Below are 27,546 nucleotides of genomic sequence, written 5' to 3'. Positions count from 1 at the left end.
TTTCCCCGGCCGGACGTAGCGTGTGGAAGAAACACGTTATTCCGACCAGTTCCTTTCCCCTCCATCAGGCGCCCGGCTGGCCAGGGGGAGGTGACACGGGGAGAACATGCAAACTCCACACAGAAAGGACCTTTCGCCACCCCCACCTCGGATATGGGCACTGATGACACGGAGGAGTGGACACGCCCCCAGCGGGAATTGAACCCAGGACCTTCTAGCTGTGAGGCTCTAACTTGAATTATCCTCTTTCAATCTGCCAAGCTTTTGTTTCATAAAAATCAACCGTAAACATGTTATGAGCTACTTTCTGTCAAGAAATTCTCTGCAGGTGATTCTAAGTGTTGGAGTTTGAAAGCACTCGTCGAAGTCACTGAATGGTCCTGCGTTCCACCTGTTTCGCATTTTCACATAATGCAGGAGGCCGCAGCACGACCTGTTAATAAAAACAAGTGTTTCCAAACTCCAACACTTAGAAAAATAATCACCTGCAGAGAATTTCTTGAAAGAAAGTAGCTCATAACATGTCTGAATTTCTTTTATGAAACAAAAGCTTGGCAGATTGAAAGAGTTTAATAATTCAAGCATGCAATGTTGGAGAGTTTAACATATTTTAATACAAGCAGATCACAATTGCTATCTAAGGGGGTCTAAGGCCCATAGCACTTACCCCACCCCCTTAGATAGCAATTCTGTAGACTTAGATAGCATTTGATACAGACTTATAGCATGTTATGTAAACAGCATAAGTGCATTGTATGTAGTCATAGCACGTCATAGTACATAATGTATATCATAGTAGTATAGATGTATAGCTTATTTCATTATAGATATTCCACTGTTACTTTCTTAGCTTACACATGTTTCATGATAAATGTTTTTATGTGATGTATTCCCCATGCTTTTTGTTCTTGCTTAATGTAAGTCGCTCTGGATTAAGAGCGTCTGCTAAATGCCTAAATTGTCTAAATTGTACAAAAGCAAATTTGATGAGTCAGAGTGGGGAGTCAATGGAGGATTAGATTCATCCTATTATTAAAATAATCTAGAGTTGCAAATTACGGCTAGTGTAGGCCTACTTATGCAATCACCACAATGAACAACTGAAAGGCTTGGAACTCAAGTGATTCAATGGGGTTTATGTCACGTAGGCCTACAAAATAAAGATTAAACCATGCATTTTCATTTTAATTCATTGCAATGTCTTTATAGACTTTAATGCATGGAAAAACAATGTGCAGCCGGTTTCATTTCATTTCAACATGTGTGTATGTGTTTGTCTTCACCAACTAATGCTACTGCAAAGATGCTGTAGTAGGCTGGCATGCCTGGCAAGCCTGGCATACAGTAGGTTGCTTTTTGGATAGTACTGTTAGATATAGCTGGGCACTGGGGACATCTGGGCACAGTGGGCAGCTCGATGTAAAATTGGCCATTTTGTCCAAAATGTTATCATTGTCAGACTTAAATTGAGCCTTCACAGGGTTGTGGCTCTTTCGGAGCCATATAACTTGAGGCAGGGGGTCGAGGTTAACATACACTATTTTGCATGATTGTATTATTATTATTGTGATTTTGGACTTCAACTAAACTTCTTGTGTTTCTTCCTTTATGCCCCTAGTATATAAACATTTTCCAAAACATAAATATATATATTATTTTTTAACACCGAGGCCACCTAACCCTGTTTACATGTTAGCAACGTAGCTTCCAAGTTGTTGTGCTTCCACTTTGAAACACACGTGGTGTGAGAGCTACCTGTTAGTGTACACATCATGAGCTGAGCATCAGCAAGCATTTGGTAATCTGCAACATTTTGTCTATAATCAGCGCAAACTCCATGCCGACTGTTGGAATAAATATTGCTTGGCTTGAAATGCATGCATGCGAAATTTGCGATTCATCACTCACCGTTTTCCATCCTCAAGTTCTCTCTCTATTAACGAAGTCGAGCCTTCGCTGGACAAAAAACAACAACTAAGCAATTTGCAGTTGTCAATAACATGGATTAGAGAAACGTTTTTAACTTTTAAATAGGTTAACTAAGTTAACTTTGTGTTTTTACCGTCACAACTTTAATTTCACATGTCCAAACTATGCACACCCTTTTCGACACTGACACTCCCATTCAGTCAATTTGGTGAGGTCATCAGGTCAACGTGCACCGTTCAAGTAAAGTGCAGTATGTTATGTGGCCACTAGGGGGGCCGAGAAGCTTTATTTTTTATTTTTTATACATTTTATTCAAAGAGTATGACATCATAATGCAAGTTTCACAGAAAGAAAATACAACTCTTTGTTTTTTACATTTTCTCCCACACACAGGTATAAAACCAATAGGTTGAGTACATAACTAATACAAAGAAAGGGATCACATGGTTATGTTCACAGAAATAATTAATAAACAACTTCAGGGGGGTAAAATAAGAGACATAAGTAATAATAATAATAATAATAAAAATAAAACAGAGTAATTGGGGGCCGAGAAGCTTTGCTAAATAAATAATAGATGTATGCATATGAGGTTTACATCCACTTTTTAAATTAAAATGTATTCATAAACATTTCACCCCATATCTTTTACAGAGCTTTCATTTCATCATGTATTGATTAAATGTGGGTTACCCATTTTAAGATGTAGCAATGTAGGCCTAATTCTAAATTAAAGTCTCCTATGACAAACTGCTACATGTGAGGAGGGACTCAATTATAGAACTAATCAACACAACCCAAAGGAAACTACTGGGATTCACAGTCAGTGTCTGCTCTCATTTTAGCAGCTCCCTGGCATAACTCCCATGACTGTCAGTCATTCACAGTTCCTGAGAAGAAATGAAAAGCAGTACATTTCTATTTTGATGATCAAAGTGTGCCATTTCCCATGAAAATGTCAAGAAGGTCATGCTCTGAGGTGGAGGGAATTGGGCTAAATGGTGGAGAAGGGGGGTGTGCCTCCTGGTGTCTTGGGTCAGTCTTCGGCCAACGCTCATTAAACTTGACAAAAAACAGTGGGTCCGTGAAGGGTCCTCCATAAACAATGCTCTGAAGCAGGTAGAGGAGAGCCACAACCAGAGAGCTGATCAGGAAAAAGGGGATGAAAGGCCTCAGGTGATGCCAGGCCACCATGAAGCCGTACCCGAGCCCAGTGAGAGCAGTCTGCTTCCCTGTGTGAGACGTTCTTCGAGTGGAACCAGGAACCGAGTAATCACAATTGGAACCATCCTGAGAGTCTGAAGAGGGCTGTCCAGGAACACTGAGGAAATCCATCATAGTAAACAAGGCAACACAGGAGGCTGCCTAAATAAAGTCCTTTTTAGAAGTTCCTTTCTTCTTAAATCTTAATCTTAATGTTTAAGACCCTGATATGTCTCTGTCTACAGACTACACAGAGATGGTCTACCTCATGACACACATTAACAGCTCATTGCTGACAAAGTGGTATCTCTTACACATATCTTACACATATGTCCGGCTTGTTTCTGAATTGATCTTGGCAAGTTTGCATGTTGAATTCTTCGCAAACATGTCTCCTGTGAGTCCTGTCAGTCCTGTGGCACTGGCATGTGCTACTTTCCTTTGGTGAATTAATCCTTCCTGTTTTCTTAGCTCTCATATGGCTACAGTATATAGAGTAAAATGACGCTGATCCTATTTGAGCTTGAGAGAGAGTGTATGAACGAGAGCGAATGAGCCCTAAATAGATATGGTACAAGTGACAGGGAGGAGATCAGAGGGAGGGACGGATAAGCTTCTGCATTCGGTGGTCTCAAGTTTAAGGACGTTCCAGCTGTACAAGTCACAAACATACTATCTCATTCTGTCTCTATTTCTTTCTCTCTCATACATGCACATGTATGCACACATAGGCCTATACAGTATATTAGATTTACACAAGCCAATGCAAAGGTCTGTACATTCTCTTATTTTTGTTTTATACATATGTTTTATCGTTTTACCCAGGGAGGTAGCTAAGCTAGGGTGCTTATTTTCTCGCACGCACGCACACGCACACACAGGCTCACTCATTCCAACCTGGGATCTGCCCAGTATATCACAGTCTTAGCTCCACAGAAGCATTCCGTGGTTCAGTGCCTTGCTCAAGGGCTAACCACTGAGGTTATTGTCATGTGCATAGTAAAGAGAAAAGTAGAGCCGTAGTCCTGGTTGTCCTAAAGTGGACTATATGATATTAGTACATAAAATATTACACACAAAAAAAAGAAACGGATTTCACAATCTAACCTTCACCATACCATAGAAGAAAGAGTAACCTCAACTTGTATTATTATAGATATAGGACATAGTCTACTACACAGTACACACATGCCTTAAATAAGTTTCTACACTTGACTGCACACTTGCAAAGCCGTCATGATGTAGCAACTGTATTTCAATAAAACAATGCTGGAAGTGATGAGACCCGTGGAATACACACACACACACACACACACACACACACACACACACACACACACACACACACACACACACACACACACACACACACACACACACACACACACACACACCACAATATGAATTCTGCACCTCTTTCTCAGAACACCTCAGTATCTGTTCTCAGCATGAATGTACGAGCTGGTAATATGAGAGGATAGTCAAGGAGTTTGTAATGTCAACACTCAATCTATAACTGTGTTCCAATGAGCCCGAGGGGCATGTTCACCAGTTAAAAGGCTTAATGTAAGCATGAGAACTATAGTCCTAGGAGTCAGGGAAGGCTGCGGCTGACACCAGTTCAGGCTATTATAGGTCTGAGAAAAACACACCACAAAAGTATGATCAATTATACTGATATTAGAGAATAATTATCTGTCATGTGGACTATTTGTGTGTAGCTTCTTGTTTGGAGAATTACAAATAAATGACTCTGAAGAGAATTGACCTGAAATTACCTGAAGTCACACTTCAGTAAAAGTCTTTCTGCAGTCTCAATGTTTAAAAAAAAAATAATTCTCAGCAGTCCTTATTCATGCAATTAATATCCAGTGCTGAAAGATTGACTAAATTGAGCAAAGAAAAACTCCAAAGATATAATGGAAAATAAGTAGAGAAACTAAAGAAGACATCTAACGAAGGCTATACTCTTTAAACCATGGTCCTTTGTTTGCAGGATAAAAATCTGACCTGCTGTCTCTGCCAACAAGGTCTGGGGTTCTTCTCAATTCTTGTTTTTAAATCCTTATGACCTCAAGTGGCTCCTGCTTAGGCCCCTCCTACAAAATGTCAGAATATCAATCAACCTACAGTTCAAGATAGGCCACAACATAAAGTGGACTATTATACTGCTGCCGAGATAGCCTGGAAACCAGACAAATCTGACCCAATATAAAAATATATATTATCTTCTTTATACTGACCAGGCTGAACACAGCATTAATAATTTGCACACATTAGTTATTGAGGTATTTACCATTGCAGATACCTGGAATTCAACTCTGCATTTACTACTGAGGAAAACTAAGGAGTTTTGTCAAATTGTACATATATTAAAAAGTAAATCTTTACAATAGTACACATTTTAGTCACGAATAAGCATACTAAAAATAGTACAGATCCTGAGAAAAAAAGTATCGAAGTAAAGAAGTAAGCCACTGCATCAAATCTTGTCTAAGAAAAGCTCTTTATTTATAAAAACAGTATTGCCAGTTACATACTTTTACAGACAAAAATGCAACTTTTCAGAGCCAAGGCAGGTATGAATGGTACATCTTAACTTTACATGGATAGGCAACATTACAGATAAACTTGTGTAAAAATGAAGAAAAAAAAAGATTGGTCTCTTATGACATTACAACGTATTAGTGGTATAACTGGGTTTATAAAGTAGAACAGATACCATAATGCTCTCTCCCACTTAACCCAAATATACCAACCCTCACAGAACTATAGTCACAAAAGCCAAAATACAAAACAAAAAAGATTCATATAACAAAATGTGCTTCTTGTTCCCACCCCTTGACTTGTACGTCATGTCCCGTGATCTCTTCAGTCTGTCCAAAAGTCAGACTCAGAGCAAAAATAAAGACTTTACAAGACCTTTATAAGCCTACATGAGTCCTTTTACACCAATGTATGCAACGTAGAATCAACATGGGTATTGAGTGTTTTATTAATCACCAACACTTTCAGGAAATCTGTCAGTTGCCAGCCAGAATCTGTGACATTAGTTAGAATTCACAACATTCACCAGAGTCCATTCCGTGGTGGTCAACACCAAGCACTTCTGTTGCCTTCGTCTGTTGTGTAGTGTGGTTCTCTTAACAGTAGAGTTAGGAATGGTTTCTATTCTTGAAGTCAGAATGTTTCAATGTTCAGTGGTTGAGTAGTGTATCTCCCAAGGTAGTGGCACACCTTTAAGTCTCCAATTTGATGTATTTTGTACTTAAAAGCACACAGTTAATGTCCACATTCACTCACGGGAGTGTTTTTAAATAAAAACATCCACAAACACACAGAAAGAAAAAAAAAAACAGCAGCTAAAATGTCCTCTTTCATTTGGGGAGGGAAAAAAACAGTTTGAAATTAAGGTATCGAGCACAAACAATAGGCAGTTGGTAAATTGTAACTAACAAATGAAAATAAATCAAAAATACACATGCTTTGTCACAGGAGTAAGAAAACCAAATTAAAAAAAGCACACAATACAATTTTGAACAATGTCGTTATAAGCCTGGTCTTTTTAAACACTCCAACATGCGCACACACGGTCACATTGAGGTCCATTTCAATCACACACTGGCAGGTTTATTGTATGACAAATATACAGACACGCACACCTGCCTTCGCTTGCCTACATCCATTGCCCATCCTCAAACCAGAGAAAACGACTTGAGAGACATGGAAAAATAACTCCTATACAAACATTCTCAAATCTACAATGCCGGCCGCATTCCTACTGGTTTGTCGGCCTCTCCCCAACTCCCATTTCACCCACTACCGGGACGATTTAAATTAAGGAACCAAAATGTAAAAAAAGGGGGAGAAAATAAAATAAAAAGTAGTCAATCCCATGTTCATTTTATATACAGTATATATCCTACACAAAAGGCTACAAACTCACGCTTGGGATTTAGATGATGGCAGCAAAATGTTACTGAAAAGTGGTTGATGACAGAAAAATAAAAATAAAAAAGAAAGAAAACAATAGAATGATAAAGACTGGAAAATAAATGATTGTCAACAAAGGTGATTGCTCTTTAGGAAAGGAATATAATTTAAACAACAGAGAATATATTTCTGATGCTACAATGACTATTGTAAAAAGTGTGTGCTGTATATCACAATTGATTGCAACACAATCGCTTTCTTTGGATGCTGACCCTCATCTTCATATCCACTGTGTCTTGTGATGAAGGGGAAAGGAGAAGGAGACAGAGTTGGTCTCTTATCCTCTGCCTCAATAGCAGTGGTAGGGAAGGGAAGGCCCACACTGAGTAATGCACACTATCAGTTTTTCTGCAAGAGAAGGAGGAAGCATGTATTACCAACAATCCAAACAAACAACCACAGAAGAACAGGCATATTGTCACTGTCGGGCAGAACCCTTGTACGTCCATTCCAAACCAGTTACTTTCTTGGAACTGGAAAAGAACCCATTTCACTGGATCAATTATTATTAGCAGAAATTATTTGGTCTCTTTTCATTGCTTAAAATATTTGAACCCCACAGATAGACTATTTTGGGCATGTCATTATAGGAGAACATTTTCAAAAATATATGTAACACATTGTGAGCTTGTAAGGGGGCATTTTCAAAACTTGTCATACGACAAAGTATGAAATAGGGGATTCATTTATGCATGCATAAATGGAATAGTTTCTGACTGACAGCAACGATATATACTGTATACATGTACACAACACGAGGACACAACACCAACGCTTATTCTGTGGTACAATATTGTGCGCACACAACAGTTTATTATCCAGGCCAGGGTCAAAGTTTATAATAAACATACACTAGGGTTTGGTAAGTCTATGGTAGCATTTTACCACAATTCCCAAGGAGGAACAACTTGCAGGAACACTATACCAGCATGTACACATGTCAGAGTATTGTGTTCTTCAGTTATCAGTACCCTGAAGATCTCAGATCAGTGCACCACGATAAGACCTCACAACTGGACTTGGTACACAAGGGGTTTTTATAGAAGCTACGGAAGACAGAGGATGAGCGCCCTATAGAGATTCCATGCAGGATAAGAGGTCAGTTGGACGTACCATGCTGTTACATGCAGAGGGGGGGTAGAGGGGATGGGGGAGGGCTAACCATCGTAGGAGTCCAAAAGGGGCAAGGAGCCCTTCCTGCCCCCATACACCCCTCGCTGAGAGAGACAACGAGAGAGAGAAAGGAAAAAAGGTTGTGACGTTGTGAGTGGGATAAGTAATTTTGGTCAGTAATTGTGAGGTTGAAGGTTATTAATTAATGGAAAAGTTTAAAAGTGAAGCCTCTTTAAAAGAAGTGCAGGAGAGAGAGTGTGTGAGAAGAGTCACATGGTTAGTGCAGCTCAATGGACAATCACGTGTGTGCACACTCTTACTGGTAAAGTGTCTGTCGTGTCATCTAGAGTGTGTCTCCTCTCCCTCTGCTCCAGTGTAGAGTAGCCCTCTGAAACAAACATAAGGCATGGGTAGACGTCATCCACTAGGCAAGGATGACGGCATTCACTCGACTCACGATACGAGTCGAATCACAATATTTGGTTCACAATACGATTTTTCACAATTTCCTTAAACACAAATGTATTTTTCAGACAAATGATGATTTGATGATTCATGATTATTATTATTATTTCTCTTGCACAAATCCAGTATAGTCTTATTTTTCTTTTACAATACAGTTTGTTTTCAATACTGTAGCAAATGACAGGAAACATTTTTATCATTTCGCTTCCACAAATCTCAAATCCTGTATTTGTCAACATTAAATCGATTTAAATTGCCACCAGTTTATATTGATATACAGAATATCAATATACAATATATCATGACATGCCTATCATCCACAGATAGGATCCATTGACTGAGTAATTAAGGTTAGGTCTTTCGGTACAGTCATAAACCATGCATGCACTCACCAGGGCCCATGTCATTTAAAGGAATCATGTCCCTCCTCTCCCCTGTAAAACAACAATATATTGATTAACAGTCAGACACAGTACTTGCCACTGAAAAAAACATCGGATATCGCCGTGAAGACCAACATAATGTAAGCATTATGTTGTCCAGGAGTTGCGTTAAAACCAACCAGCTAGTTATGGTTAGAATAAGGATCCACAATGCATACCTATTAATGGACTATACTATGGGTCTTGGGTGAAGGAAATTAATCACAGAATACCACTTCCACAGCAATAAAAGACTGCAAGTCTGAATACAAAGCAAAATGGGAGCTATAGACAACTCATATTATTTATTAGAACGGATCCTTCTAGCAAAATGACTTTAAAACAAAATAGTTTCAGCTAATTGTTTGAAGATGTAGTTTTCAATTAATCATAATTTTGTTCTTTTATACTTGAGGAATACCGTCTTTTTATGTTTCATCACTTCATTAAATGTTAAAAAGTCCTTCTACTTTGCTTTGTCAAGTTCCATAAAATCCTTCTGCACAAGCACCTCTATCCAGCAGTGGCAGCGTGCTGTCTTCATAGTTGCCATTGGCTCGGCTGGATGGACCGTTAGTGGTGCCGATGGGGTTCAGATTGACCATGAAGTCAGTCTTCTTCCAGCCGTCCTTCTCCAAAGGCCGACGTAGTTCCTTGTGGGCCCAAACAAGCTGCAACACTTGGCCTGCTCCCCGCACCTCACGGTCTGAACGTTTACTGGAGAAAATACACAAGTGCACAAAGTTGGATTCGGGTATGAATTTAGATCATTTAAGACAATCAAATATATACTACTTTGTCTTTTATACATCAAAATTACAGTTTTGATTGATATTATGTTAATCCATCACTAACACACACACACACACACACACTTACCCGTCTTTGTTAATGAGCACCAGTCTCTCGATGCCTTGCGAGGCTCGCAGGGTCTTTGCTGCTTCTAGACTGTTGCCTAGCACCTCGGTGAGTGTGCTCAGTACAGACACTACAGTCTCCTCAGACAGAACACGTCCAGGTCCACCTCCAGGTAGGTCGGCCACTAGGTGACCAACTGCATGTTTGCCTAAAAATGGGGAACAAAGGATACAAAAAATTAGCAAGAACAGTTTGTCGTGTTGAGGAGTAATAATACATTTTATTTATAAGGCACCTTTCAGGGCACTCAAGGTCGCCATACAACAGGTTTAAAAAGAAACAATACAAAACAGTTAAAAGCAAAAACAAAAGTACAGCTCGCAGCAGAGACAACAGAGGAGTTCGCTCACATGTGGAAGGTTTTGTCTTGGATGATTAACACAGCAATATTTTAAATCGCTACCAATTATTTTATTGCTTAAAACACTTTTGTTTTGGCCATTTTGTCTACATGTAGTTCAGGACAGTTGTCCATGTCTGCGAGCATGCGCAACAGATTACACACACAGATACATAACTTGTGGATTTGTTGTTTGTGGGAGAAAACTACTTAGCCAGGGCAGTTCTGTTTGGTGTTTTCAGTTGAGATTGTAGGTTTGATATTGTCACATAATATATACACACAGCGCCCATGTATTTATGCCTGTGCAGGCATTCGAGAATACAGTAGATGCTAATGATAGTTTTAGCAAGAGCAAATGTATGATTTTGTGTTGCTGGTATGCGTTGCGGAATTCCATATTTGTAGAAGATCTTACAGTAACATTACAATTGTTAAAACTTATTAAGACCTACATTTAACACATCCATTTCTTCAGCTACTACAAAAGAGACATTAACTCCCCAGTGTGCTGTGGTCTCTTTTGCTGCCAACCCCCCTTTTGGCCTGAAGAGGGTGCCTGCTCCAATACACATAAGTCACCGGTTGCTTCAATTCACATGACAATTAGGCGAGGCACAAGCTTACCAAGCAGTTCTTTGTTGCGGTTGTCAATGGCTAGGTTCCTCAGGGCTCCAGACATGGCCCGCACCACGCGGTCATTGCCATGGGCCAGCAGCTCAGCCATCATGGGCAGACCTTTCTCCAGGCGTACTGTGGCCCGTATATATCGACCATACTGGTGAAATAAAAATAAATATTGCATCAATATTGATGTTGCAGAGCAATGGTCGTCCCGTAACATGAATCGATAATGACTACCGACTCAGATTTGAGAAACTAAGTAATGGAGGTCCTTCAGATCTGAGACAGATAGCTCTTCTATGGGAAGCTCTACTGTCCCCTGCTGGATGAATTTTAAGTGAATCACTTACAGTCCATCGTCCAGCACACAGGTTTTGGATGGCCCCAGCAGCAGCCTCCAGTACCGAGGGGTTCTGGCTCTCTCTGAGCAGCGACGTGTACACACGCACCACCTCTGGCTGGAACAGCAGCTCATAGCCTGACAGAGAACACAAAGAAATATTGGTCTATCTAAGCAAAGGTTTGTTTTAATGCCCCAGAGAAGAGGATTTCTCTACGGCTGTCCCAACTCAACCCAAGATATTGGAGAAATAAATGCGAGAGACACATACCTTGTGCAGGGGATGTCCTTTTCGGAATGTCAACCTGGTCTGTACTCCCATCATCCCCATCCTTCTTTCCTGTGCACGAAAAGAGGTAAAGGAAGAAAGAGAAGGCTGAATAAATAATAGATACAAAACGTAACAATTTATAAGTTATACAACATTGGCTTGGGAGTGCATTCCAACCTCCTCCGTCCTCTAGCTTGGTAGAATGTCTAGGTTGTGTGAAATGGGATCATGCCAACAGCAGGAGTGTTTGACCATGCAGTTTGACAATGATTAAGTCCATGATTGTTTGATGTGATGAGACAGGCTTGAACATCCACGTTTGCACAGTGAAGTGTTATTCAATGTTAGTGGACTAGTTGGTGATACCAGGTGGTGAGCGATCAATGGGCAACGTGCAAAAGATGCACAAACCGAGGTGAATTTAACACCAGACTCTTACCTTTTGCAAACCACTCATCTAGAAACACAGAGGATAGACAGAATTGGGGAGGGATCAAAAAGGAGACAGAAAGAGAAGGGAGGACAGAGAAGAGGAAAAGAAGAGTGGTAGAGAATGAAATACAGCAATAGGGGCTCTTGCCACCAACAAGCCTCAACACACCAGCAAACCTCTGAGCAGAGGGGAGAAAATGAAAATCCAGTGACCTTTGAACCCTAATTGACAGATTAAAACAAACCTTTGCCCTTTCGGGAGCCGAAGCAGCCGCCCTTGTTGGAGCCTGGGGCAGAGCCTTGACTAACGGGCGTTGTCTCAGCATAGCGGTCGCAGCCTGGTACCTCGCGATGAACCTGATAGGACAGATTTCTTAACAGGCATACGCTGTTCTCGACCAGCTGAAGAGAGGGATGAACACGACAGAAGAAGGTACCATCAGTCTCACATGAAATTTCATAATGTTAAAAGCCATCTTAAGACGTATCAAAAGAGCATTTACCTTGTTATCCACATCTGTGCGGTTGATCTGTGACTGGACAATGTACATGAGCGAGTCAACCAATCCTGTGCATTCCCTCAGCTTCCGCCTGGCCTCGCTGCGTTCTGAACTAACATTTCTATTGGAGGGAACGAGAGAAAACAAATTGGGGTCTCTGATAAAATGAGTACCCAATGGGGTCCATGGCATAAAAAACTGTTTATCTTTGAAATTAACCCATTTTGGGCGGGAACCCCTTTTGGTGTTTTAACTAAGCATTATGTTATACTTTAGCTATTGAAAAGTAGCAGATCTACAAGCTCGTAGCGCGCCACCGAGTGGCGCGCTACGAGCTTGCAGGTCTGCTATTTAAAAAAAGAAAGAAAAGAATGCGGCACACATCTTTGAATATATATTCTTTCAGAAGACTTTTATTTCGACGTTAAAACACCAAAAGGGGTTCCCGCCCAAAATGGGTTAAAAGGGTTAATGGGCACCGTTATAGAAGACTTGGGAAATTGGTCCTTAATCTAGTTTTTTTTAAATATCTAATTTAGTTCCTTCATTGTGTACCTAAGGCAGCCAGCAGTGTTGGTGAGGGCAGTCTCCCACTCCAGGTGCCGTGGTTTGCAGCTCTCCTCTCCTGCGTCACTCCCTCGCTCCCAGCCGGAGTGGGGCACCATGACCTCGTCAGACAGGGCGTGCAGAGCATGGTCCACAATCTCCATCTTCACAGAGTCATGCGAGGACAGGTTCCACAGCGTGCCTGCCAGGTTGAATACATATTTATGTTGTTTATCAAAAATGTAAATATGAGATTTATTAAATTCTCAAAGTCAACAAGGGAAGAATTCAGGACATTTCTAGCTCAACATACAAGAACGCAAGCAGAAACATAAGCCTTGAGTTGATTTGGGGTCAAATTCCTTCCCACTGTTGGTTGCTTCCATAACAAATTACTTAATAGGTGTATTATACATTTTTGTAGATTGTCTATTTTGGGTGTGGAACATTGCTACCAAGTGAAATTCAGGTATTACATTTATGTGGGTACAAGTAAGAGTGGTATAGGCTACATGTGTAGTTATAAACTAAGCGAAGAAAACATGCTAGACATTTAAAATCAGCATTACCTGTGATGGTATCAGTGAGGTCCTGGTCACGAGTTTTTCTCAGTAACCTGACCAGGGCTGGCACTCCGTCACAGTTCTTGATGGCAATCTTGTTGTCTTGGTCTCGACCATAGGAGATGTTCTTCAGTGCTCCGCAGGCTGAGTGGTGGACCTCCTTCTTGGGGTGATCCAACATGGAGACCAAGGCTGGAATACCCTTCAGACGACGAACCTCCGACTTCACCTGAAGAACCACATACTTCAGTTTAATAGGCCTTCTGTACCCATTTGCAAGCTCACACTGGACTCCTATATTTGAATACAGTGCGTGTGTATGTGTGTGTGTGTGTGTGTGTGTGCGTGTGTGTGTGTGTTGTGTGTTCTATAGGGATGTCACTTTTAATTCAAATGCTTGCTGGATATCAAGTGATATTTTTGGGCTAAAACTAAACTTTCTTTTTGTTTAAGTTCAAGCTCAATATTCGGATATTAATAATTGCTTAGTGATTTGTTCAGTAACAGCAGTCTCCCTGCCTCTCCAGGTCTTTGAACAGAAAATACATGTTCAGGTGTGTCACCACCACTTGAATTCAAGTTATCCATGGCACCATAGTCAATTGGCTAAGCTACAATGCAGCAATTATACTGTATGTGTAATAACTGAGAATGTGGAATTATTCTTTGTAGGCGGTGGCCGTCTTTTAGGGATCAATTTGGGGAAAACAATTTGACTTTGGCAAAAGTGACAGCCATATCGTGTGTGCTATACCTTGTCATTTCTGAAGGTGAGATGCTGCAGGAAGGCAGCAGCGTTGGTCTTGACAGGGTCCAGACGGTAGTTCAACATGGCGATCACCTCCGGCAGCTCCGGCTGTCTCCAGGACGTGGGAGGGCCCTTCCTTAGCGTGCTGTCTAATGATGCCATACTTCCCCTGTCCATCGTCATAGGAACACCCCATGTGTAAGGATCCACTCCTCCCATGTCACCATCCAAAGTGTCTTCACAGCTCCTTCAAATTGTGGATGAACGAACATCAACATTTGTTGTACTCAAGTATGAACTTTGTTTAAATTATGTAGTTAAGATTGCATGCGTGCTATAACCCAAGCTGAAATGCAGGAGCTAGGTATTAAGACATGATTTATATGGCACTAAATATTCGTATGTAGTCGTATAGAGTAATATAATCAGACTGCAATTACATAAGTACATATTCTATACCACAGATGATGACTCGGTAAGTAGCATTAAAACAATGTTTGTATGATGATGACAAAGCAGTATATCCAGTTATACCGAAGTCTGCGTCTGTCCATTCCCCCAGGGCCAGGCCCGAGGCGGGGCATAGTCCCATAACCACCAGGGTGCATGGGTGGAGGCCCCATGCCATAGTCCATGTCGTCATAGCCTAGGCTCCGCTGGTCGTCCTCCATGCCATAGTGCCCTTGACCATAGCGCATTTCCATGGCCGAACCCATGGCCCGCATCCCCCGGCCCACCTGGGGCTGTGCTGCATAGGGGTCCATCTGCTGACGACTGGGGGCCCGGTAGCCAGAGTCCAGGGTCCTGTAGCCATCCACCTGCCTGGTGACGTGGAAAAAACATCAACAACGGATTAACGAGGGACATGTAGAGGACATGAGTTGATCGCTTTTATTGATTGCTAAATAAAGGCCAGTCCACACCAATGAAACTCTGCAACATGCAACCATTATCCCCAATGGCAGTTGCAAGGAGTTGCATTGGTGTGGACTGGCCTTAAAGACATAGTGAAAGGAAAAATATAGATTTCCATTTTTATATCAAACATAAGCCAATTTTAATTACTTCCTTTGAACGAAAACGTGCTGCCGAATCGCGGCCTGAAAGAATCTTGATTTCATTCACCGGTTTGAACTGATTTTGATTACAGAACAACTCAGTTTTAAATCTCATTCGAGATGACATCCAGACAGTGTATTACTCATTTTAAACTTAATTACATTATATGTATATGAAAACATTATAGGTTAGAAATAAGGCACATAGCAGCAAACATGCTGAGCGTGCCTTCTGTCTCTCACTACTAACATCCCATAGCCTGAAGGGATGTGACACTGATTGGTTCACAAACACACAGGCATCCGTTTCAGACTGAAAATTCAAAATAAAATGCCCAAAAACACCATTGCCATTTAAAACCGTTTTGTTGTAACTAGCATTGCGAGGTCTGGCTTTTAGATCCCGTTGGCAGTAAACATTACAATTCAGTGTTTATAATTAAAGGTTTGTCTTGTCGTATCAATTATTTCAGCCAGCTCATTGCATACCGCAACATAAAAGACATGACGCTCATAAAACACAGTGCGACCAGACATAAGCCCCATCCATGCCCAGGTTACCTGTAGCGGTCGTCCATTCGTGTGCCTCTGCTCAGGCTGGCATAGGTCTCCGATGGGGGCGCTGGCCTGTAGTCTTCATAGCCCACCGAGTGGGCATAGTGGTAGTTCCTGGGGACTGTGGCTGTGGGGTAGTCTCCGCCTCCGGCCTGCCGATAAGGACGGTCCAACGTGGCACTGTAGCCACCCATGCCAGGGACCAAAAGGCCACCGTCGATGGACATGGAGTCAGGGGGCATAACTGTGCGTGAGGCTACAGGCTTCATCATCTGGGAAACAAAAGTTTAAGATGTTATATGATGGTATGGTTTGCTACAAATACGACAATAGACAAACGGGTGCATGCGTTTGGTCCGACGTACTAACAGTCCTACAACCCAACCCTAAACCTAACCTCACAGGAAAGCCACAGGTTAGTTTTAACGTCCCACAGGTTATTTTCAACCTGCCGCGCATGCCGGGAGCCACAGGTGAGTTTTAACCCAGCCACAGGTTAGTTGCAACCGGCCGTGCATGTCGGGAGCAACTGTGTTGTCGGACTAATGCCTGTCGGACAGTTAGCATGTCTAACAAACACACCCCCAAAGATACATGCAGATAGAGACAAAGAATAAGTATTTTTACAATCTTTTAGTGGACTGAATGTAATGTGATAAAAGAACATGAAACTTTTTTTCTCAAAGCATTGTGTGTGTACACAGTTCATCTCCCTACCCCATTGTCTTGCCGTCTTGTGGTTCCCTCGTCAGAGAAAACTGAGTGCGCTTCCTGCGAGTCGTCCTCTGGTGTGTAACTCTCATCCAGAGCACCGTGGGCAGGGTCAACCATCCTGTACTGTGACACACACACACACACACACCTTAAGATGACTATGTTCACTCATGCGAGGCACTTGTCTGTGCATGGCTCAAATACACTCAAACATAGTTGACAATATAAAGAAAAGGTAACATGAGTTGAAATATTTATTGTTATATTTTAAATCATGTGAGATTGAAATTAAAAACACACACACCTGTGTCCCGTTTATGTAACCGTCACTTAATTTCAGTCGTTCTATGTCTGCATCCCCTAGACGCCCGTTCTGAAGGGGCAGAGAGAGAGAAAAGTACCATCGTAAAAATCCTAAACATTAACAATGAACAACGTCTATACGGTTACAGTATACACACACATTAAAATAAATCAACCATCTTAAACCTTGCATATAATGAAGGGGAGGTTGCCTACAATTCCAGCAAGCAGCTCGGTCCATCTCTCTTTAAAAAAACCCTCAGATAGGATTACTGCTGCTCAAGCACATTCAGCACTGACCAAACCACCCCTGCATATTTACGGCTAGTGAGTCACAGAGGGGAGAGTACTTTTGGAATTCATCCCTGTTCACTCGCTAGCTACTCCCTCTCTGGTCTGTCAGTTATAATCATCGATACTAAACATAATTCTCTTGAGACTATTATTCACCATCATTGGATTTATGTTATAAAGAACTTGATATTTGCAGTTGAACAGAGCTCATCAAGACACAAAATCAAGCTGGAAATACATTTGAGAATCCTGCACGTCGTTCACAGCCATTTAGATTAAATTCACGACTGGTTTAGGAGGATGGTGACACTGGAAAGTAGCACCATCAAGCCAATAATAGCAGTCATATACTAGGCTACACAGAGACTCACTGCAATGCATATTACATCCAGAAGGGGGTGGAGTTGCTTCAGATTAAAAGCCTTTATATTCAGTAACAATGGGGTTGTGGACTGTTGTTTTACAGGAAAACAGGCTTATTTCCTTTGTGCCCTCATCAGAACAGCAATACATTTACTAACTACTATACTCTGCCACCAAAATGTGGAATCCCCTAACACCATCCATTTAAGTAATATGTGTAACAATGGTTTCTTTCAGAATCGTTGTGAAAACAAAATCAGGGGACCACAATGTAATTGTCTTTTGGAAATAGTGTAGTGTATTTGTTGATGACACGTATCATTGTGTTACATAGGAGGACCACAATGGAAACATCCATGTTCTTCTTTTAGCCTGAATGTCTTATTGTACCATGTGCCGTTTAGGATGTTAGGATGAAACGCAATGTGAATCATTGGCCCAGGGCCAAAAAAAGGGGGCAAATTAATTATTTCAAGGCTTTTAAAAACAGGTGTCATTTGCACCTAATATGCCAAGCATATTAGGTGGCCTAGGCACTAAACTGTGCAATGTGTCAGATAAACAGGATGTCTATCCCTGACCGCTACAAATTACAATTGTTGTGTCCTTTCACATTTCGAGAGAACATCGCTGATAAACTCCAGTGTTGATGTTCTGAAGTCACCTGAGCCGAGGGAGAGTCTGGCCTACCGTCCAGTAACTGACTGATACAGTCACAAGACTCTTTTTGAGAAGCCTGCGAAACTAGACATGGAGGCGGCAGGCAACCATGTCCAACTAATTAACCCAGCTATAAAACAAGACAGCAGACAGGGAGTCTTAAGCCTCCTACACACAGATCAGCTGACGATCTTTAACTACAAAGTAACATCTGCCATGAACTCAGCTCTGTTAAAAATATATGCAAGAGCACACACATAGTAAATAAAACAGAAACTAGAGGTGCTCTGATAAGGTTTTTTGGGACTTGTTTTTCTGACCGATCTTGTATGTTAGGGGAAAATTATTATATGAAACCCCCATGCCAAAATGAAGGGGAGAATGTTTACGCCTGTCACAAAGATAAAGATGCAAAACAATATTATACTTGAATGACTTTTATACCACTTAAAAATTGTATAAAAATCGGTTTCTCCAAATCGGGTAAATTGCCGATCACCGATCAAGTAATTTGGAGTGAAAATCGTCCGATCACCGATCGTTGGCTGATCGATCGGAGCACCTATAACAGAAACTATATCACAATAAATGTCATTTAAAATTGGAACATGCAATATTGTAATAACCAAGTAGCATCATGCAGAAGGAAATCAATTAAACCATTCCGATAACAAAAGCTATTAACATAAAGATACAGGGTGAATGCAGGGCAAGGCAATGGACGCACGACAAGTGACCACATTCCAAAGAAAACATGCTGCAACAATGAGGAAAATAACTGAGATTCCATCAGAGGGGGCTGGTGAAAGGTATGTGGGGGGGAAGTGATGAGGGAAAGTGGGTGGGTTGTCCATTTGAAATGTGTAACCTACTTTAAAGGTTAAGTGTGCACAAGCTCATATGTGATTGAATGTGTATATTTGTAAGCTCAAGTATCTGTATATCTCTGTAAAGTGTGCATGCATTTTGTATGCGAGTGTGGCTCTTATTTATGTGCAGTGTGTGTGTGTGTGTGTGTGTGTGTGTGTGTGTGTGTGTGTGTGTGTGTGTGTGTGCCTGCATGCATGCAGGTACAGTACATCCGGTGAGTGACAAGAGAGGTATGTGGAAGTACGTGCTGATGGCTATCTGCATGTTAAAAGCTGTGAAACTATGTACACAGACAAGCTGATCCATTACCAGATGAAGGCCGACAGTCTGACACACATTTGAAGACAGATGGACCGACAGGCGTGCTCATACAGACACACATGTACTGTAGACATAGAAACACAGTGCTGGTGGAGGAGGATGGATGGAGGCATGGAGCATATAGGCGGAGGGCATCAATGATGGATAGCGCAATGAGCAGATAACCCAACTCATCGAAAGTTGGATTAGATGTCGAGAAGGATGCATGAAGACTTGGTTGGAACGTGGTTGTGTGACAATTGAGGGATGTTGCTGATAATGCGTGTGTATGTCAGATGTTGCCGACAATGCATACATATGTATGTCAGATGTTATTGATGATGCATGTGAATGTCAGATGAACGGGGCAGTTAAGGGTTAACAGCGTTAGCTGGGTGATGCTGAGATGCGGGTCATCCGGGGGGGGGGGCATCGAGGGGGATGTTACCTGTGTGTGAGGGAGGGAGTGGCCCATGGTGGACGGGCTAGTGGCCGGGAGGCCCACTCTCCTCCTCTCCTCCTCGAGCGCCCTGGTCAGCTGCTCGAACTGCACCTCCTGCTCCCTGACCGACTCCAGCAGAGCCGCAGCACTCTCACACTGCTCCATACACACTATACAGCCCCAGGGGGAGAGGGGTGCGGCGTTACACACCACACACAGGGCCTCATATATGCCACAACGCTAGGACACGGAGTCGGCGGGTGTCTGACATCATGTACAGTACATGGCATGCACGCATACAATGATAGTGTCTGACATCACTCTCCCGCACACAGACAGTTACACACAATACACCATCTGACATCATACCCACACACACAAAGCACTATACAAAGTACAGCAGCCAGCAGGAAGTAGGGCTTGGTCAATGTAGCAAGTCTGTGGTCCGATTCTCTGATACTCTTAAATGGGAGAGGAATATGAACTATATCTGACATATCTGTTGATGAAGATCTTCTTTGATGACCAATTTCAGAGATTGATGTCTGCTTAGCAATCACCATTTGGCTCTCTTAAAGGAAGGGACATCTCACCAATAACACAATTACTTGACATCTTTATTCCACCCGCTAAATGGATTTGTGAATGGGGCTGAAACCTTGCTTGAAGTGTGTTCTCAACAACAGCAGAGTGCAGATCTTTGTTGATGTTGACTGAACTCTATCTTACCATAAACACCATATCGATACTTCTGTTGTCATACATTAGAAGGGACTGTGCCTGGTCACACACACACACACACACACACACACACACACACGGAAGACCACCATTGCACACTGCACAGACATGATCCTTGATTCATGCACAGGTGATCCTTGATTGATTCATGCAATGACAGATACACACCTTCACCTGTGGGCGTGGCTTTGGAGAAGAGGTCAGAGGTCACACCAAGCTCTAGTTGCAGGGGCTCATGGGTAGAAGTTCATCAAACCACCAAACAAAGAAAGAGGCGGGGAGGAGGAGGGTCAACAGAATGGGGAGGAATGAACTGCAGAGAGACAGAAAGATAGAGGGGGAAATGAGATTTTTTTTTGTGGAGTCTGAAGACACTTCTGTTCGAAAAACAGCAACATGGTGAAAATACCATACAAACGTGTGAGCTCACTGAGCTGGGCTGTGTTTGCACTATGAAGACACACGGAAGCTCCAGCATCCAGACACGCCCTATATTTACTCAACATTTGGCCTGCGTACAGTAGCTAGCTGCAGGAGGCTGCAGCGGTATCTGGGCCAGAGAAAACACACTGTCAGCACAGAGAGAAACAGAGCGGTGAAGACCGAGAAAGACAACTCCCGTGAGCCATCTGTCCTCTCCTATCCACTAAAGTAAAACATCCATCTCTAGTCTATTCTAACACAACCTCCCCTCTTTGTGGGCCTCTGACTTCCAGCCTGACATCTTTGCACTTTGTTTCTAACATATTTTTATCAGTCTTCATCTAGTATGTATGACTCTTTATCAGTCTTCATCTAGTATGTATGACTCTTTATCAGTCTTCATCTAGTATGTAGGACTCTTTGACTCTCAGTGCACACGTGGTTGAGAAAACAAACAAGCAGAGACTCAAGTCATTGTATAATTCCTTCATCTGCTGATAAACCCTCTGTGAAGGCCAGACTCTGTGTCAGTCCTGCTTTTAACCACTTAAGCCTGAATATACTTTGTTGTACAGCTATTAGCGAAAAATAGAAATAGTAAAACAAAAAATAATTTGAAATTGTTGGATATTACATTTTTTTAAATGTTACATGCCCAAAACAGGAGGATACAGGAGTGGATAAAACGTTACATTGTGCCCGTGCACTACCCCCCCCCCCCCCCCACAAACACACACACAGACTTGCATGACCGGTCGGACAAGGCAGGGGAGGGGCGCCAGTGTGGCTGAATTTCACTGAGCCCTTGTTTCTGTTTCTTTAAGCCCAATTCTTTGTCTCACACCAGTGTTGCTCACCTAAAATAGCCGACTTTCAAGCTAAAAACACATCAGTTATTTTTGGCTAGCTACAGTCATGCAACGAAGTGGCCTATAAATTAGGCTTTAGTGTCTCTCTAACTCTCCAGCTGATGTGTACTTGCAAACATGGCTGCTTATAAAGAAAACAGGAAATAAAAATAAAAGACTATAGAGCATCGCAGTCCTGCCCGCTTTCATGACGACTACAGGCACAGGAAATAAATCCCCATGCATTTTGCCCATAGACATTTCAAGTATTTATTTAAAGATCTGTAAGCCTCGAACAGTGCCAAATCATGACAACACACAATATTTTGGGCCGAACAAATTACGAAAAAGAAAAAACAACAAAGTGTTGTACCCTGCCCTTTTTTCTTCTAATTATTTGTTCGGCCCAAAAACAATTGTGTTTGTTCTCATGATCACGACGCTCTATAGAGGGTATGCGCGTATCATCCATCATAATACCCGGGAAGTTATGCGGGAACACCTACTGAGTGGCAAAACACTACTTTCTGGCCTTGACAGCCGATACATCCAGACAGAAAAGTCCTATCTGATTGCATTAGACGATGTTAAGCAACATTAAACTCACTTTTCCACTCGATTTCCCATTCACTTCATGCACGTCCAAAATTAAAGATGTTAACATGTACCAATAAATACAGCAACAAAGAGGAACAGAAGCATATTGAAATCAAGAGCTGGGGGGGGGTGGGGGTGGCAAGAGGCAGGCAACTGACTCACAGTTTCACCTAATGGGTTGAGCAAATGGAAGAGCAAGAGAGGCAGACAAACAGGTATGCGATGACATCATCCTGTGAGAGGCCTGTACTACTATGCCCTTTAAGGCCACAATGAAACTGGTAGAGGCCATGTCCGCTCTTGTCTTTCAGTCTGAGTCTGTTCATGACTAATACGTACACATACGGTGTCATGTGGGACAAGCTGCTTCCCAAACATAGGAAATTGGTCAATTATCCATTCATAGTGATAGTTGTGGAAAAAAGAGGGAGGGAGGGAGGGGTTGATGAGAAAACGAGTGATGTAAAAGCATTTCACAAGGATTTTGGTTGGACAGGGTTCAGCTGAAAGATGGTCACAGACTAACCTCGCCTAACCTGGCTTTCCACATCACCTGTGAAGGCCTGGTTTCTATTTTGAATTAACAAGTCTGATCCAGTTTAGCCTAACGTATCTGTTAATTTGCAAACACATACATGTATGTTTCCGTATCCGCTCTAGACCCAGACCAGCAACCTGCAAAGTGAATTTATGCCAGTCTAGTCAGTCACAGACTAAAGTGAAAGGTGATGACATCACACATACCAATGCCCTCTACATACACAACTACTGTGAAGCCCCAGGCAGGGATCACAACCTCCAACCTAAGGAAAACCACAATCTGCTGTCCTGTAACACACATGCCCTTATATGGTCAAAGCTGAGACAACTGTTATTCACTGAGATAGAGGGAGAAAGGGAAACAAGAGGGATAGAGAAAGAAGTTGACAAGAAAACAAAGAGAAAGTGGGAACAGATAGGCAATTAAAAAAAAGACATTGATGCAAGGAGGGGGGTTGGGGGATTGTTGAAGGAGAGGATACGGAATAGATAAGAAAAGGAGTGTTGAATTCAAGATAAAAGCAGATCTAGCATTCCTCACATTGTCTCTGGCCAATTTACCACATCAGCCCACCCACTCATTCATTCATTGGAAAAGCCCTTCATGGGTCGCAATTATCAGTCTGCATTCTGTATAAAATACTCTGTGGGGGCGTCTCCCAAGGCCAACCTACTGGTCACACTGACCCAAATGGAAAGACACACGCAGACTATACAATATCTCTCTTGCTCTCATCTATCATGACAAAATACAAACGTATCTTTATCTTTGTCCTTCCTCTGACATACAAAATAATTATAAGTGCAATCCACATTCCAAACACTATCTCATTTCAATAATGAGCTTGGCTGTCATTGACACAGGGCTAACTATAAACTCTCAAGATGGATTATAAACAAATAGTGAAAGCTATTTCTTGGCCAGTGGCCTTGGGAATGATGGGATGTGTGTGTGTGTGTGTGTGTGTGTGTGTGTGTGTGTGTGTGTGTGTGTGTGTGTGTGTGTGTGTGTGTGTGTGTGTGTGTTTTAACCACAGCCAGTGGAGGGAATTTGCAGCTGTCAGTCTGGGAGGCATCAGGAACAATGAGAAGTTTGTGTAAGTGAGCGCAAGTGTGAAAGGAGATGGATAGATGGATTGAGACTCTGCGTGGGAGTACACGCTTTTGTTTGTGTGTGTATAGGCTACTGCTCCCGATACTTGACCTCAGGCCTAACTGCTGTCCTACACTCAGCTGCCTGTCTTGCAGTCATTTTTGCCCTCAACGTCTTTTCGGAAGTCAGCTGTGAGTTTCATTGAACAATGAAAACATGGCTACCATCTCATTCTTGTTCCTTCCCCTTCCAGCCACTTCCTGAGTAACAGGATGTTATGGATTCTCTATCAGAGAAGAGTAAAGAGGAGACAGGAGTGCTGCCTCAGCCTACTAGGAACCATTTTCCTCAACAGACTACACAGGCTCAGATAAAGAAACCATGAAAATACTCTGCTACTTCCCTGATAGAATGGGTTTGGTCAATAGCCGATGGTTAAATTCCACCACTGAGTGCTAATCATACCACCACAAACCACTTCCCCTTTAGCAATGCTCTTCTCAATCCATTACTCTCTTCTGTTTTCTGGCTTCTGAGAAAAACTCCTGAAATTCTCCATGGCTAAAACTTGAGGGTTTTTGTTCTCCTATATTAAGGAACACAATGCTCACACAAGCACAAAATTCCTGGATTGAACCACTTGTTCTGCCTCCATGATCCCCATTGTCCATCACAGTATGTGACAAGGATTTGAGATTCATGTATCTAAGAGCATATTTGAGAAGAGACTATTAAAGTGAATGACAAGGCCATGCTGCTGTCAAATGGTTCAGATTGTGATTGTGATGACAAGGCATGGTCAAAATGTCAAGTAGAGGGCCTCTGGGTCCACGATCACATGTAACATCCGATCCAGCCCTGACACCACGAGTCAGTGTGGTCTGTGACCATCTGGTTCTGCACCCATCAGTCAGCGTGAGTCACTCACTATGTCAGAAGATATATAATCACGTCACAGACAATACAGTTCTTGTTGCATGTATGATGAAACTGCTCGATGGAATGTGGGCCTGCACCTGCTGTCAAGAAACCCCACACACACAATGTACATCCTTTATGCATTTAGCTGTAATTGACACTGCTGTTAGTTCATAAGTCAGTGTAATGCCATTGGCACTAGTTTAAGCAGTGTGGCTTGTAATGAGATTGAGGCATTAACCCACTAATCCATTTACCGCCTAACAAACACATGTTTATGTGCACACACAGACCTGCCTAGATTTACCTACACACCTTAGAAGAGCACAAACAAATTCAGCTGGTGCCCATAGCTTGGATCAACAATCAAACACCCACTCTGTCTGATAACTACCATGGAAGCCCTATACAAAACAAGTGTGTTTGCACTCAACTACACTGTTATTACTGGGAGGAGCACCTGCAGGTAATTTGCATCTGAAAACTGACTCCTGACCTACTGATTAATATCAAGATAAACACACGACAAAGTTAGGTAGGTCTACTCTACATAGGACTTGAAGCCTGTGTTAAAAATGCTCTTTTAGGCCCAGACAGCAGTCCGGGCACCTAGGCTGCTGATACAGCCTGTCAGTTGCGTGTTCGACTCCCGATCCTGCCTTTGCTCTTTTACACGGTACAAGTCAGTTGGTTAGTTGTCCCCACCCAGCCTTTTCCCAACTGAAACAAGCTCACACAAGACCCACCGAACGGGTTCGCTAGGTGACACTGACAGACACAGCCTGCTGCTAGATTAACACAACCTCCAGCCCATCACCCCTAAATAAACTACACAACACAACACAACACAACACAACACAACACAACACACGTATTATCAGTTTGCCAAACATGTGCAACTGCAAAAGGTGTCCCATTACCGTAGGTAATTAGTCTGGACAGGACAACGTTCATCTCCTCGCCAAGCCCTTACCTATAATAGCTGCAGTCTTGAATGAATGGGCTTGTCCTCTCTCTGGATTAGAATACAACGTGACTCTCCAGAGCAAAGAAACTAAAACAAAAAAATTGAAACAAACTTTTATGAGTAGGCAAGCGTCAGCGAGTAACCGCGTTGTTTAACGTGTGTCTAATGTCCATCACTAATGTGGGAGACAGGACTCCCTGCGATCCTTTTCAAACTTTGTGAAGAGCCCTCATCGCCGTTTGCCGTCGGGGCTAGCGTTTCCCTGACCTAGCGAAACCGGAACCGAAAAATCAAACCGGCTGTATATTGATTAGGTAACGCAAACCAGTAATCCGGGGCAGACGGTAGCGATGAGTACAGTTGGCTTGTTGTTAAACACAGAGGGGACCACGACTACAAAAACAAACTGTGTGCGAAACACTAACACGAGAAAGCATAATGTTTGTTTACATTCTGTGGTGATGTTAAAAGTTACAGCTCACATCAACAGAACTGTTTAGAAAGCAAATCAATGCAATGGACTGTGTTGCTTAGCAGCCGCGGTGTGACCCATTTTAAGTGGTTAGCTACAGTAGCATCACAATAACCCACATACTGATAACACTGCCGCCAGGCTAGCGTTAGCTTAGCTTTGGCACTGCCTGGCAAAAGCAAAGCAGACCCAGGTTAGCCGAAGGTGCTAGCTGGTTAGCGTGTATTCAACTCCACGGCTATTCTCATGTAGGTAATCCTTTATGCGCCTGTAATGTGTTCGTTGTCCATTTGGTTCTCACACGGCCCACTGGGCTTGGTGGGAATGCAGCATTGCGAGAAGCAAACGACTGAACCTAGGGTGTAAAACGTCGTTAGCATCGATGCTAACGTGGTTAGCCCTTTGGAAAGTCGTGCTGGCTGGTCTGTCTCGATGACCACTCCTTGCCAACGCTGCAGTGCGCCAGCTATAAACTACAAACCCGCAACATCCGCGACCCCTCTTGTGTCATTTCATAATGTACTCACCTATTTTGTGCAATCTAGCCCTTGGTCCTTCCCGCGTGGCCCCGTTTTATTGTTCTTATTCCTCACTTTTCCCCTCCTGTGTGTCCCTGGGTTTCTCGGTCAAGCTCGTTAACGAGGCATCATCATCGACTCGACTCTGAGTCTGTTCTATCAGAGAGAGGGCGGGATCAGCCTGAAATATTACCGTAATTCTCGGCGCAAGTCAAATTCCTCTTCTCGTACAGGTGTGTCTCCAGTTGCTGCCTGCCTGGGCGACAGTGGGCGTCCATACTCCGTTATCACTGATCAGGCAGCAGAACAAAGACATCAGCTGGAGTATGAAACACGTTTTATCGTAAGATAATATGTTGATAAACCATTATTAACCATAAGTGATGCATAATGTTTGTTTGTTTGTTCATTCGTTCATAGATCAGATATAGACACTAGTCAATCTGAATCTGAAATGCCAAAT

At 42.4% G+C, this 27,546-nt stretch overlaps 1 protein-coding gene across 9 annotated transcripts; it reads right to left on the bottom strand.

Moving 5' to 3' along the window:
* Positions 1 to 5,619: 5,619 nt before the first annotated feature.
* LOC308322537 (catenin delta-1-like) lies at positions 5,620 to 27,227 on the bottom strand. Of its 9 annotated transcripts, XM_080773856.1 has the most exons (23): positions 27,093 to 27,222; positions 26,100 to 26,180; positions 20,876 to 21,020; positions 19,973 to 20,136; positions 17,039 to 17,107; positions 16,738 to 16,857; positions 16,027 to 16,292; positions 14,942 to 15,229; positions 14,414 to 14,654; positions 13,666 to 13,888; positions 13,106 to 13,298; positions 12,554 to 12,671; positions 12,296 to 12,452; positions 12,058 to 12,075; positions 11,619 to 11,687; positions 11,358 to 11,485; positions 11,011 to 11,161; positions 10,005 to 10,191; positions 9,637 to 9,842; positions 9,096 to 9,137; positions 8,559 to 8,626; positions 8,239 to 8,342; positions 5,620 to 7,473 (listed from the first exon to the last, which is right to left on the bottom strand). In XM_080773856.1, exons 4-22 carry the CDS (start codon positions 20,129 to 20,131, stop codon positions 8,283 to 8,285), a joined length of 2,763 nt encoding a protein of 920 aa, XP_080629982.1. In that variant the 5' UTR covers positions 20,132 to 20,136; positions 20,876 to 21,020; positions 26,100 to 26,180; positions 27,093 to 27,222; the 3' UTR covers positions 5,620 to 7,473; positions 8,239 to 8,282. The 9 variants fall into 9 exon arrangements, with proteins under 9 accessions (XP_080629982.1, XP_080629983.1, XP_080629985.1 ...); XM_080773857.1 differs by lacking the exon at positions 26,100 to 26,180 and having other exon boundaries at positions 27,093 to 27,227; XM_080773859.1 differs by lacking the exon at positions 8,239 to 8,342.
* Between the last annotated feature and the right edge of the window lie 319 nt (positions 27,228 to 27,546).

The sequence above is a fragment of the Protomyctophum bolini genome (genome assembly GCF_963924005.1).
Source record: "Protomyctophum bolini genome assembly, chromosome: 10".
In the NCBI taxonomy this organism is placed as follows: domain Eukaryota; kingdom Metazoa; phylum Chordata; class Actinopteri; order Myctophiformes; family Myctophidae; genus Protomyctophum; species Protomyctophum bolini.
Note: the sequence above shows the minus strand (reverse complement) of the source record. Positions and strands in the feature narration are given on the sequence as shown.